At 41.2% G+C, this 13,098-nt stretch overlaps 1 protein-coding gene across 4 annotated transcripts in view; it reads right to left on the bottom strand.

Annotated features, from left to right (window-relative positions):
* Positions 1-13,098, bottom strand: part of oxr1a (oxidation resistance 1a) — a 179,562-nt gene that overhangs the window by 41,477 nt on the left and 124,987 nt on the right. For all 4 annotated transcript variants that reach the window (XM_083529909.1, XM_083529911.1, XM_083529910.1 and 1 more), the window contains 2 exons: positions 12,465-12,547; positions 2,256-2,363 (listed from right to left, as the gene is read on the bottom strand). In XM_083529909.1, the coding sequence (XP_083386035.1) occupies positions 2,256-2,363; positions 12,465-12,547 (191 nt within the window). The remainder of the gene's footprint in view (positions 1-2,255; positions 2,364-12,464; positions 12,548-13,098) is intronic.

The following is a 13,098-nucleotide window of genomic DNA, read 5'->3' as shown; positions in this document are numbered from 1 at the left end:
TTATATCTTCACCTTTTAAAAGAGTGTCCCCACATATGGCTGGGAAAAAAACAGGTGTCCCAATTCTTTTGCCCATATAGAGTATATCCATTGGTATCGAGGGATAGATAATAAACTGTCATTTAAAGTACATATTGCTAATTATAGTTAGAAAGCTTAAAATAAAGATTGGATTTTTATCTTAGAAATAGTTAAAAAAGAATTTCCCTGTAATTGATTATAGTAATCAATATATATAGTATATATATATATATATATAGTCCATTTAAAAAATCCATGACTCTGTGCACCATATCTGCATTTTATTATGGAGGTAAAGTCACTCATCATTGCAATCTTTATGATACGGTGCATTAGATATCACAGACGGCATGTAAAAAGCACTTCCATCCTATCTTTCTAACCTCTTTTTTTTTGCTGTAGTAGTTACCAGTTACATTCCTCCACACAGAGGTTTTTTAACGTACCACAATTTTGGACCGTTATATTTAGCAAAAACATTTAAATCCGAATGTATTTACAGTGGGTACGGAAAGTTTTCAGACCCCCTTAAATTTTTCACTTTTTGTTATATTGCAGCCATTTGCTAAAATCATTTAAGTTCATTTTTTTTCCTCATGAATGTACACATAGCACCCCATACTGACAGAAAAACACAGAATTGTTGACCTTTTTGCAGATTTATTAAAAAAGAAAAACTGAAATATCACATGGTCCTAAGTATTCAGACCCTTTGCTGTGACACTCAAATATTTAACTCAGGTGCTTTCCATTTCTTCTGATCATCCTTGAGATGGTTCTACACCTTCATTTGAGTCCAGAAATTTTTGATTATACTGATTGGACTTGATTAGGAAAGCCACACACCTGTTTATATAAGACCTTACAGATCACAATGCATGTCAGAGCAAATGAGAATCATTAAGGTCAAAGGAACTGCCTGAAGAGCTCAGAGACAGAATTGTGGCAAGGCACAGATCTGGCCAAGGTTCCAAAATTTTTTTTGCTGCACTTAAGGTTCCTAAGAGCACAGTGGCCTCCATAATCCTCAAATGGAAGACGTTTGGGACGACCAGAACCCTTCCTAGAGCTGGCCAACCGGCCAAACTGAGCTATCGGGGGAGAAGAGCCTTGGTGAGAGAGGTAAAGAAGAACCCAAAGATCACTATGGCTGAGCTCCAGAGATGCAGTCGGGAGATGGGAGAAAGTTGTAGAAAGTCAACCATCACTGCAGCCCTCCACAAGTCGGGGCTTTATGGCAGAGTGGCCCGACGGAAGCCTCTCCTCAGTGCAGGACACATGAAAAACCCGCATAGAGTTCTCCAAGATGGTGAGAAATAAGATTCTCTGGTCTGATGAGACCAAGATAGAACTTTTTGGCCTTAATTCTAAGCGGTATGTGTGGAGAAAACCAGGCACTGCTCATCACCTGTCCAGTACAGTCTCAACAATGAAGCATGGTGGTGGCAGCATCATGCTGTGGGGGTGTTTTTCAGCTGCAGGGACAGGACGACTGGTTGCAATCAAGGGAAAGATGAATGCGGCCAAGCACAGGGATATCCTGGACGAAAACCTTCTCCAGAGTGCTTTGGACCTCAGACTGGGCTGAAGGTTTACCTTCCAACAAGACAATGACCCTAAGCACACAGCTAAAATAACGAAGGAGTGGCTTCACAACAACTCCGTGACTGTTCTTGAATGGCCCAGCCAGAGCAATGACTTAAACCCAATTGAGCATCTCTGGAGAGACCTAAAAATAGCTGTTCACCAACGTTTACCGTCCAACTTGACAGAACTGGAGAGGATCTGCAAGGAGGAATGGCAGAGGATCCCTGAATCCAGGTGTGAAAAACTTGTGGCAGCCTTCCCAAAAAGACTCCTGGCTGTATTAGATCAAAAGGGTGCTTCTACTAAATACTGAGCAAAGGGTCTGAATACTTAGGACCATGTGATATTTTAGTTTTTCTTTTTTAATAAATCTGCAACAGTGTCAACAATTCTGTGTTTTTCTGTCAATATAGGGTGCTATGTGTACATTAATGAGGAAAAGAAATGAACTTAAATGATTTTAGCAAATGGCTGCAAAATAAAAAAGAGTGAAAAATTTAAGGGGGTCTGAATACTTTCCGTACCCACTGTATATCAAATGATGCATCTAAGACTATCGTAAAGATCGGTGACGAAGGATAGGAATAAAAGTGAGGGTGTGAGGAGAGGAAAAGAGAGACGGCGGAGACGAGAGGAATGGAGCGCACCTGTCCGGGGACGACGGCTCTGGAGAACAGCTTGTTGAGTTGAACCAGCTCGTTGGGGGTGGTGTCGAACTTCAGCGCTATGCTGTTGAGAGTGTCTCGCGATTCCACCTAGACCAGACGCACACAAACAAACGAACAAAATTCAGGCCAGGCATGAATAAACCAACAAACAAAAACAAATAGAGGACGATGAGCATATATTTATATATCATTAGTTCACTTGTGGTCCCTAAGATGAACATCATCAACGCACAAGTGCACTTCGAAGGTTTAAAATAGAAGGTTTAATGAATATAATAAACTTTTAATGAAAATATAATGAATTATATATAAATAAATGTTAATGAAAATATACTAAACTATACACTGAACTTGCAGTCGTAGGAAATGGAAACTGGAATACCGCTTATCAATATTCAATACCTGGTCGTTTTCCTTGGATGGGTAAGACACTCAAAAAAAAAAACTTTGGATTGGCAGCAAACAGAAGGAACAAAACCAGTTTGAAACCATGTTCGAAACAAACCTCAAGCATTGTGACTCGAGTGCAGGTACGGTAGCTAAAGCTGTTTTTTTCAACAACTTAATTTAGACTTATGATAAACAGCTGTTCCATGTGTAGTGACTAATGAAGCCTGTGATGCTTCGTCGCTACTCGTTTGTCTATTTTTACACAGCTTTATTTCGAAGTAGTGTCGTAAAATATGAGGAAAGAGCTGGAACGCCGAAGCAGCAGTCTTAGGAAATGATGCGGTTTTATTGTACATGTACACACACCTTTACCTCCCACTTAATGGCACGATGTTTAGCTTAATAATGGTGCAGTATAAGGTTGTGAAGTACGGCGCTATAAATATAACCCGCTCTAATTGTTTTATGCATGAGTCTACAGCAACATGAAGCACCCCAGCCCCAAACGCAAAGCACACCAAAAAAAAGGGTCAGTATGAAAAATCACATTGCGACATCTCTTGTAGTATCTAAGCCAATATTTGGGTATCAGGACAACCCCAGACATGCTAATTGATAATCAATATCCATGAAAAAATTGACAAACCGTTTATCTTTGACGAGTATCTCAGAGATACAGGGAATATGACACAGAGATATCTCAAAAAATTTAAGTGTTTATTTTATAAACGAGGTGGTATCAAAACGTTTCGGTACTAGTTTTGTAACACGTCAACAGATGGCAGCACAAAGCTGCGCGCACAGTCACAAAGAGCACCGAACCTTCATGAGTCAGTAGAACGTGTGCGTTACCACGTCTGATATTCTGACCACGTGTGCACCGTCAACAAGTTCTCCTCACACGTGAGTTTCTCACCAGAAACAACATGACCCACTCCTGCCGAATTCACCCTCTTCCCCAAAGATTAAGATGCAGCACGAAGGTCGCTGATTTGACACCATTGCGGAGATCCAGCACCAATAGCAGAAGGTGTTTGACACGCTTCGAAAAGACGACTCCCAGGACACATTCCAGAAGTGGCAGCAGCGCTGTATTGCTGTGCAAGGGGACTATTTTGAAGGTGATAGTGTGTGAACGTACATAAATAATGTACTTTTTTGTAAACAGAGCTCGTCTCGAAACTTTTTAATACCACCTCGAATACAATACAATGTGATAATGTGACACAAACATGCTTCAGGATATACAACATGATTAAATGTCTACAGTCATCTCAGCATTGGGACACCTGACTTTTCCAGCTTTATTTGGTATATTCTTCCCCAATCTGTTACCACAAAGCGGAATTGTATGTCTTTGGATGCAGTAGCATTCAAATTTTCCGTCACTTGTAGTAGGAGATACAAACCTGTTCCAGCATGATGATGCCCCTGTGCACTGAAAGCAACCTTCATGAAGATATTCTTTACCTGGGTTGGAGTGAACGCGCTTGAGTGGCCTGCTATTGAATTCTGATCTCAACACTTTTGGGATAAATTGGAATGCTGAGTGCACCCCAGGGCTCCTCAACTCACCTACACCATTACCTGACTTTACTTATGAGCACAAATCTCTACGAAATCTAGTGGAACATGAATGGAGGCTATTTTAACAGAAAATGTTGACCAAACGTAGAATGGGATGTTCATAAAGCACAGGGCCAGGTGTCCACAAGCTTTTGTCCACAGTGTACTTTTAAGCTGAATCGTTAAACCATGTATATGCAGGATTATGTATCTTATGTTGTATTGTGTAAAAAAAAAAAAAAACAGGAGTATATGGTGCCACAAGAAACAAGAAAACGAATATCTGTAGTACTAGTAGTGGTTAACCTTGAAAAGGGAAGTGGAATAGCCAGTGACAGGGACTTGAGTTAGAGGTGGCGCTGAATTTGTACTCTGACTGATTTATGATTTGACTCGAACTTGCAATTGAACCCTGATGAATAATGACTGGGCCACTAAGACAAAACACAATGATTTTTCATCCTGGATAAAAACATGACCTAATAAATGATGACAGCGAACCAAATAAGCTTTTTCAGCTTTACGTGTATGGTTTTGTATGTAATAAAATGCGGAGATGGTTTAAAAAAAGGCACAAATATGTTTTGGAAGCACGGTGTTCCTCAGATTGTTAGGAGCTTAAAACTCACGGATTAAGACATTGAATTTTGAACCAGAAAGTCATGAGTTAAAATGCCAGTTCCACCGAGCCAAGGAGCCACTGCTGAGCCCCTAAGCAAGGCCCTCAGCCCTCAACAGTTGTAACAGTTGTCACTCTGGAAAAGAGCGTCTTCCAAATAACGTAAATGTAAACGCCAATATAAGACGAGCAAATGCGTTAGGAGGAAGCAAACATTACCACAATGATGAAAATTCTGGTTACTTACATTCACATTCTGTTCTTCACTATACCTTTGACTTCACTCAGACTTCCTTAAAAAAGTCTATGCTTTAAAAAAACATTTCTACTACGGAGCATACAGCACGAATGGATTCAGTTCAAATGAAGTGCAGTTGAAGTACACCTAAAGTTTTGAGGGTTATCTAGAGTTCACGACTAAAGATTACACACTTGATACTTGCATAAAGGAACTTATGAACCCCTCTGTGAAAGGCTCGGGAAAATGTTGATGAGATTTGCCAGCTCCCGTCTAAGGAACCGGAATAGGCAGCAATTAAAATACTCCGATCCTCCATCTGTTCCTCAGAATGTACACCTGTTCATTTCATTAATGTGCAGCTCTGCTGCTTCTTAAGAGACACGTGCCTGTTCTCCTTTTTTATTCATTTTTAAGATGTACTATTTTTATCCTGCTAGGTGAAATGAAGGGAAAGCAGGTGGTGAACATTGTGGACAATCTCTGGTCTGACTGAAAAACGACGATCCTTGGAATGCTTTAATAAACCTGTTTCCTTTTAGCTCATCCGATAACAAACAAAATGGATCGTTGAGTGTTCAGGTCCGGTTTGTATATCTAGGAAACAAGCAAATCCTTGTAACACAAAGCTTACTATGCATCAGTCGAGTGAAGTAGGTAAGTCGGGTCCCAATGACACTATATGGACAAAAATATTGGAACACCTAACCTTTCCTGCCATATGTGGTTCTTCTCCAAACTGTTACCACAAATCTGGAGGCACTCAATTGTACAGGATTGGATACAATTTTGCATTCACTTGAACTTGGAAACCCAAACCTGTTCCAGCATGGCAATGACCCTGTGCACAAAGTGAGCTCCATAAAGAGCTTGTTTACATGGTTTGGAGAGGAAGATCTTCAGTGGCCTGCATTAGAGCTCTGATTTCAACCCTACTGAACAACTTTGGGATGAATTGGAACACTGACTGCACCCCAGGTCTCCTCACCTCACCTACATCAGTACCTGACTTTACTAACACCCCTGTGGCTGATGAACACAACTGTTCACAAGCACACTCTAAAATCTAGTGGAACATCTCAGAAGAGTAAAGAGAACTATAAGATCAAATTGGAACTAAATGTGGAGTGCGATTCTCAAAAAGCACTCCATATATATATAGTGGCAATATAGTGTACATTTGTGTGCATTAAGTGCACCTTACATGGTGATATACTGAACGTACACTAACACTTTCTGTTCGTTTATGTATTTAATATAATCAGGTATTGTCAAGGTGTAATTTCTGCCAAAAGATGGCATGTTGTACATCTCATCCGGCTGTCGAACCTCTTACGAACAATTTAAAGTAGACAATTTCCGCGTAATTCCCATTTAAGGGAGAAACTGTTGTGTGTTCCCAATGGAACTAATCAATAACCCACACAGCCCATTTATCATCAGTCATATTGGCAGTAAAAGCTGTGCCACCAGTCACTCTTCTGCTGTTGTTTGCCCCTGACATACTTATTTACAGAATTGCATCTTTATCAGCCCCCTGGATGACATCAATACACTGTCATCGTAACCACACTCACCCATGACTTGCTGAAGGGCATTCAGAGGTAACCAATCAAGACACCTATTTGGGTAACACCTCTGGGCTTTTAAAGGAAACACACTGTGGGAAATGACAACGAGCACAATTCTGCGTCTTATTCGAAAACATTAGCATTAAAGGTGAATGTTTGTTTTAAATTGGAATATATTTTGACCTGGTATATGCTATATTTTCTTTTCCTGCCTGCGATTAAAAAAAATGAAAACAAAAACAATGTGCATATGACAAAAACCAATAAAGGTTTTGAGAACGCAGAACGATGGTGTTCATCATGTATCTGGGATAGCTATGCAAATTGCGCGATGACATGCCATAATACACGTGGATCCTATGGAGTGTGAGGTCGGTCTGACGTTTCTTCAGTTCCGCACTCACAACTTTGGTTCCTCTCAGGTCTTTGACCTCTTATGAAATGTGTAGACGGTATGAAGGAAACAGTTAGAAAGGAACTAGCAGTGACTGCTAGTTCCTTTGGTGAGAGTACGTACATAACACATTTAGCATGCTTTGCTAAGCTGGCCAAAAACAAACAAAAATAGTGTGTGTAAATTATACAGGGAAGAACTTGTTTCAACCCCTGTGCACAAAGCAAACTCCATGAAGCTATGTTGTGCATGGGTTGGAATGGAATATCTCCTGTTTTAGAGCTCTGACCTTAAGCCTACTGAACATCTTCGGGATGAATTAGAATGCTGACTGCACCCTAGGCCTCCTCACCTCACCTACATCAGTACCTGACTTTACTAACACTCCAAAATCTATTATAACATCTTTCCGGAAGAGTGGACAGAATTATAAGAGCAATTATAAGAGCACATACCATACTTATAACCACGTGTCCAAAAACCTTTGCCAATATAGTGTATGTAATGGCGATGACAGGAAGCTGAAAGAAATTGTTTGAAAAAAGAATTGTTTAAAATGTGTTCTACCTTTCAGTAAAGCAGAAGGTCATGATATTTCTGCTTCTTATCTAATACCCGTCTCGATGCAGATGCTAGTCAATCAAGTTCATCCATTAAGTCAAGTATAATTAAATATGTAATTTAGCACTAATTTAGCCGTTAAGCTGTCCTTAAAGATGCTCTTTGAGTCAAAAAGGGAGGAATTAATTTTAATTTGCCTTATTAAAGGACTGATACGTTGCTTAGAGCTTATTTACATTTAGACGACTTTGATATTTATTTGTTTTCCTTTTCAGGAAATTTTTACTAGTCACGATGCTCGGATGTTGCTTTCCAAGAAAAAAAAAAAAAAAACACAAAAACATCTTTGAATGTCATGCTCGAGTCATAAAAGTGTTCGTCGTCCTAATTTTATTTATTTTTCCTGTCAATGAAAATATACTTGGTAAATGAAAGCAGAGGAATTATTACATTTACTTTCATGGCCCCTACGGATTTTACCTTAAAAAGTCCCACTGCCTTTTTCATTGAAGCGTTTAAACAGTTTAGTGGAGTGTTTTCTTTTTGTTCTGAATGAGACAAAATTTCTAGGAGTTCCTAAAAATAAAATAAAAACTAAACTAAAATATAATTTGGCGCATCTCGCCAGATAGTAGTCGATATTCCTAACGCATCGGCGCTGGCGGCATTCTTTTATCCTCTCAGCCTGGCACCAAACATTGATTCCCTATGAGTGCCTCTTGCGAGCGCATCTTCCATGGCCTATTTATTTTTAGCTTCTAGCCACTTTCCGTGCGAATAAATACCAAACCCACCTCTCTATCCCCTCAGCAGGCACTAATGTCTCTTTCTTGTTAGGTAATGGAGTTATGATATTTTAGCTGCTGGAATGGGAAATGCCTGCATACATATCAGAAATAAACAATGTGAAGATGGTGTAAGTGCATGCTGTAACTCCATGGCTCATTGACTGTTTGTGTACCAAATTAACCAGTAGTGCGTAGCTTTATGTGGAAATAAAACATAATACTGCAATTCCTAGAAAATGCTCAGCAGTTACTGCTCACAGTAAATACATTAGTAAGATGGCTGCCACAGACTCTGCTTGTAACACTCTACAGCACTCTCAGTCACCAAATATTTACTAAACACACCTATTTCCAATTATGGTCTCAAGGGATTTAGTTTTATTTATATTACTGCAAAGTAGTACATAAGTCTCTGTCATCAAAACAACAAACTATAGTTGAATTTCTAGTTAAATAAATCAATATGTCTGCATGTTGACTGAATTAGAAGAAAAAACGTATATATGGCATAACCCGTTTTAAAGTAAAACTTAAATATGACCTAGGATTGTCGAAAGTGTGCGGTATGAACATATATACCCTATTAAATCTGTGTCAGGTCGGCATTGCAAAGTTGTAATTCATACCAGAATACAAGTTCTGGCTTGACTTTATATGTTACACCAGGGTGAAAATAAAAAAGTAGTCCGACCTGAACTGCGTCCTTTACTTCAGTGACTCTTGTGATGCCACGTGACGATGGCAGAAGTGGGTGAACGGAACACCTACCAGCCAAAGACAACATGACTGGTTACTGTGTCATAGTGCCAAGAAAATAAAGTACATTCTGAGTCCTTGGAGAAAGTCAAGTGTGTAGGCGTTAGTGAGCTGAGCAAAATGTACATCTATAGACTGTATCCTTTGTGTTGATAAGAAAAAAAAGATTAAGATAAAAAAACATAAAAAAAATGTGTGAAAGTCTAGAAAATACCACTTTTCTGTCAAAGTGATCAAGCTTGGTAAAGTTAAACCTACTCTTAAATCTTTTCTACCATCAAGAATAAAGAAGAGATTACAGAAGAGATGTGTTCTCGAGCGGTGCTTTTCGAAACTATACAGTTTTGTGTTGTTTTGAGTCTTTTGTATGGTTTTTAAGTTTGATAATCACAGCCTTGAAGTCACCCATATTAGGATGGGTTCCCGTTTTGAGTCTGGTTTCTCTCAAGGTTTCTTCCTCATAACATCTAATGGAGTTTTTCCACAGTCACCTCAGGCTGTTCATCAGGGATAAATACACAGAATTTACTTTAATTCTACTCTAAAGCTGCTTTGAGACAATATCCGTTGTGAAAAGCGCTATAGAAATAAACTTGAACTTGAACAATGCTACTGTATGAAAAAGAAGACTAAGCTCTTCACACATGTCCACTCACTGGGACGATCCCTAATCAACACATTTCACCGTTATGCAAATAATATTTGGATGGACAGTTTAATTAAGCATGATGTAAAATCAGAAGACGAGTGCTCAGACGGCTCCCAGTCTCCAGGCCTGAGCTCACAGTTTTAGCATGACGGTTGCCATAGTGACACTGTCATTACTATAGCCTTGTGGAATGTGCTGCCTAACTGGGCCACTGATCATTTGGAAGCCTAATTTTAGTTCTGCGGTCATGTCGGGACGTGATACTCTGTCCTTCAGACAACACCAGGAGAAAGACTGAAAGAGAAATGACTAGATGTCTCGAATGCCTTCTGTCTGGCACCATGTGCATGCAAAAAAACAAACAAAAAAAACCCCAAAAGAGATGGGACATGGGACAGGGCTCTACTCTGAGAACAATGTCTAGCCTGTGCTGTAACTGTAAAAGGAGAGTAGAAGGAAAGTTTGTGGGCAACCAAAGCGGAAAGACTCAACAGCACTTTAAGAGGAAGTGCTGAGAGATAATAGCCTTGAACGTGACCCGTGAAGAGAAACAGTTTTGATGTCATCTCATGGCGGTTTTCTTTACTGCTGTTTGTGTTTTTTGGATTAATTAATGGACAAATATGCCATCAAGCAGCTTTCAATCAGTACCATGTGCACAACCTCTCCAGAATTAATCCAGGAACAACCTTGACTATCAACCCAGGATAATAATGAAACGCCCTTTTTGTTTTTTTCAGTGTGTGATAAAAAAGGTAAACAGAGAGCACTTTGCCTGTGTAATGTTTAAGTTAAGCCCGGTTAGACAAAAAGGTGCTGGGTGGCTCTTGAAACTGCAGCTAAGACCTGAAAATATTCTACTCAGACACATTTGGCATGAGGAACCATCCTGCTGCAGCACCAGCAGGTTAGCAATCAGTGGTGTTTAGGAGAGTCTGTAATAAACTGTCTGGATGTAGGTTATAATAATAATAAAATGTTAAATTTTTTGGAATGTTTTATTTAATGACAGACCACACAAACACTGTCTTAAATGCTTGAGCCAATTAATAAACTTGCTGAACTGACTGCTTTTCTTCTGTGGCTAAGCAGATGGATTGCAGTGTTAAACGTTTTCGTCCCTTCTCTCCCCCTTTCCTTTTTTACACACATTGTTTCTCGATAAAGGCTAAAGCGCTTCTTGTCTTTTAACCAACTGGAGATTAAGAACTTATGAACGGTCGGTGGTTATGAAGAGATAAGGCCTGGCCTAGAATTGCTCAAACCGCAGGAGTCGTTCAGAGAACTAGATAATGTCAATGCTCAAGCCAATTGAAAATTTCTGCAGTGGCCCTGGACGGATCAACACGAATAGTGCCTTTGGGATGTCCTGTCGTCCTCCACCCCCAAAGTAGAGGGCGATTGGTAGAAATGGAAGAGAGCAAGAAATTCACCCTGCTGTGTGCATGCAAAGAGAAACGCATGAAACATGTCTGTGTTTGCATCCCTCCCTGCCCCTTTCCTCTTCGACCTGTGACAATTACCTCTTTGCACCCTTTCCAAGCTCTGCAGGGGAAAACAATCGGCCCTGTCACTCATTCTTACGTGACAAAGACGATTGTGGTGGATAGAGAAAGTGGGGGAAGGGAGGGGTGTGAAGCCTGGAGTGATGCCCATGGCTGCTGGGCATCACAGGAAAGACTCTAGAGGACCAGGATGGCAGGCTGCAGTTATATCCAATGACATTCCCACAGTGTGGCACAGATGGCCAACTCGGGTTCTGCTTGGTGCCAGTTATCAACGGGGTCAGGTGCCAATCCGCTGGGCTCGGTTACAACACCGGTGGACAGCACTGGCCATCAGCGGTAGGAGTGCTGGCTGGTTCTCCCTGACCCTGGCAAGGCTTGAGAAAGAATGCAGTCTGCCTGCAGCTGGAAATTTCAGGGTCATTTCAAGAACGTGAGGGAGAGTAAGCCAGAGCGATTGCTCTCTTCTTGTCTCGCTTCTTGTCTCTGGCTAAGTCCTTCTCCGTGCTCCCCTTTTTTTGCTCCTTCTCATCTGTCCCCCCTTCTCTTCTTCACCCCTCCTTCCTGTCTTCCTTTCGTTTCCCCTCTCTCGCTTGTTGTGTGTGTACGTCTCACAGCTCTTTCACTCCCTCATGTCACTCAGACACCAAATCAACAAAAAATGCTAATGTGCATGCAAGGTCATTTGTGAACACTGCTGGTATGCACAGTAAAGACTCACTGGAAAGACTGCTTTTTCACAAGAATCTACAGAAATAAAATTTTTAAACACCAAAAACACACACACACACACACACACACACACACACACACACACACACACACACACACACACACACACAGCTGTTTCTCCTCCCATATCCTATCCACGTTGTTTACATCCAGCTCCATGTTCTCCATCGAAACGGGACATCCGACGCTGCTGACTGTGCGTTTCAGGATATGTGTCCGAAGAGAAATGCACATGCGTGCACACATGTGCTGACGACTTTGCCGTTAACACGTTATATTACGTATACGTAAATGCCGACACCGACATCAGGATGCACGGTGCACAAATCAGAGCAGACGAACACATGTGCACACACACACACACACACACACACACACACACAGACAATATAGTAAAAAGGAATAAGGCTTTCACTTACGGAATACTCGATGGTCCCCTTGGGTCGCTGGAAGGACATACGGCGTCCATCCTTCTTGTCAGGCGTCTTCTTCTGGCCGGTATCTGAAAGCAAGCGAGGAAAGGTGCGCATTATGTTCATCCTCCTCTCACAGCTTGTCACAAGCTGTCGCTTTTCCCAGCCTTGCGGCTAGACGGTTCATTCGTTAGTGGCGTTCGAGCGGTCCCTACCAGCCAGCTAGTGCTGCGAGCCGATCCTCTCTCGCCGCTTTTTCTCTCCACTCTCGCTCTTCCTCTCTCCCTCCCCCCCCTCCCTATTTCCCTCCCTCTTGCTCCCCCTCCCTCTCTCCTTCCTTCCTTCCTTTACTCTCACAGCGCAACGACAGCCTGGAAAGGCGTCTTCACCTTGTTCTGCCTCCTTTTGCTTCTGTTTCAAGCAGTGACCTCTTGTAAGGGTGTCCACAAATTTGTGTGTGTGTGTGTGTGTGAGTGTATGTGTGTGTGTCTATGCCTGGACTTCATAGCATGCATCTTCTTTCTTATTGGAGACGTTACTGCTAGGTGAGTCTGGGTGTGTTCTGAGAGCCTGATGTCTGCAGGATTTGTGTGTAGGTTCATAAGAGGTACCTGGGATGTTCATTTAGCCCTGCATGAGC

Source organism: Silurus aristotelis (assembly GCF_946808225.1).
Source record: "Silurus aristotelis genome assembly, chromosome: 25".
Lineage (NCBI taxonomy): Eukaryota > Metazoa > Chordata > Actinopteri > Siluriformes > Siluridae > Silurus > Silurus aristotelis.
The sequence above is the reverse complement of the archived record's forward strand: the minus strand, read 5'-3'. Positions and strand labels throughout refer to the sequence as shown.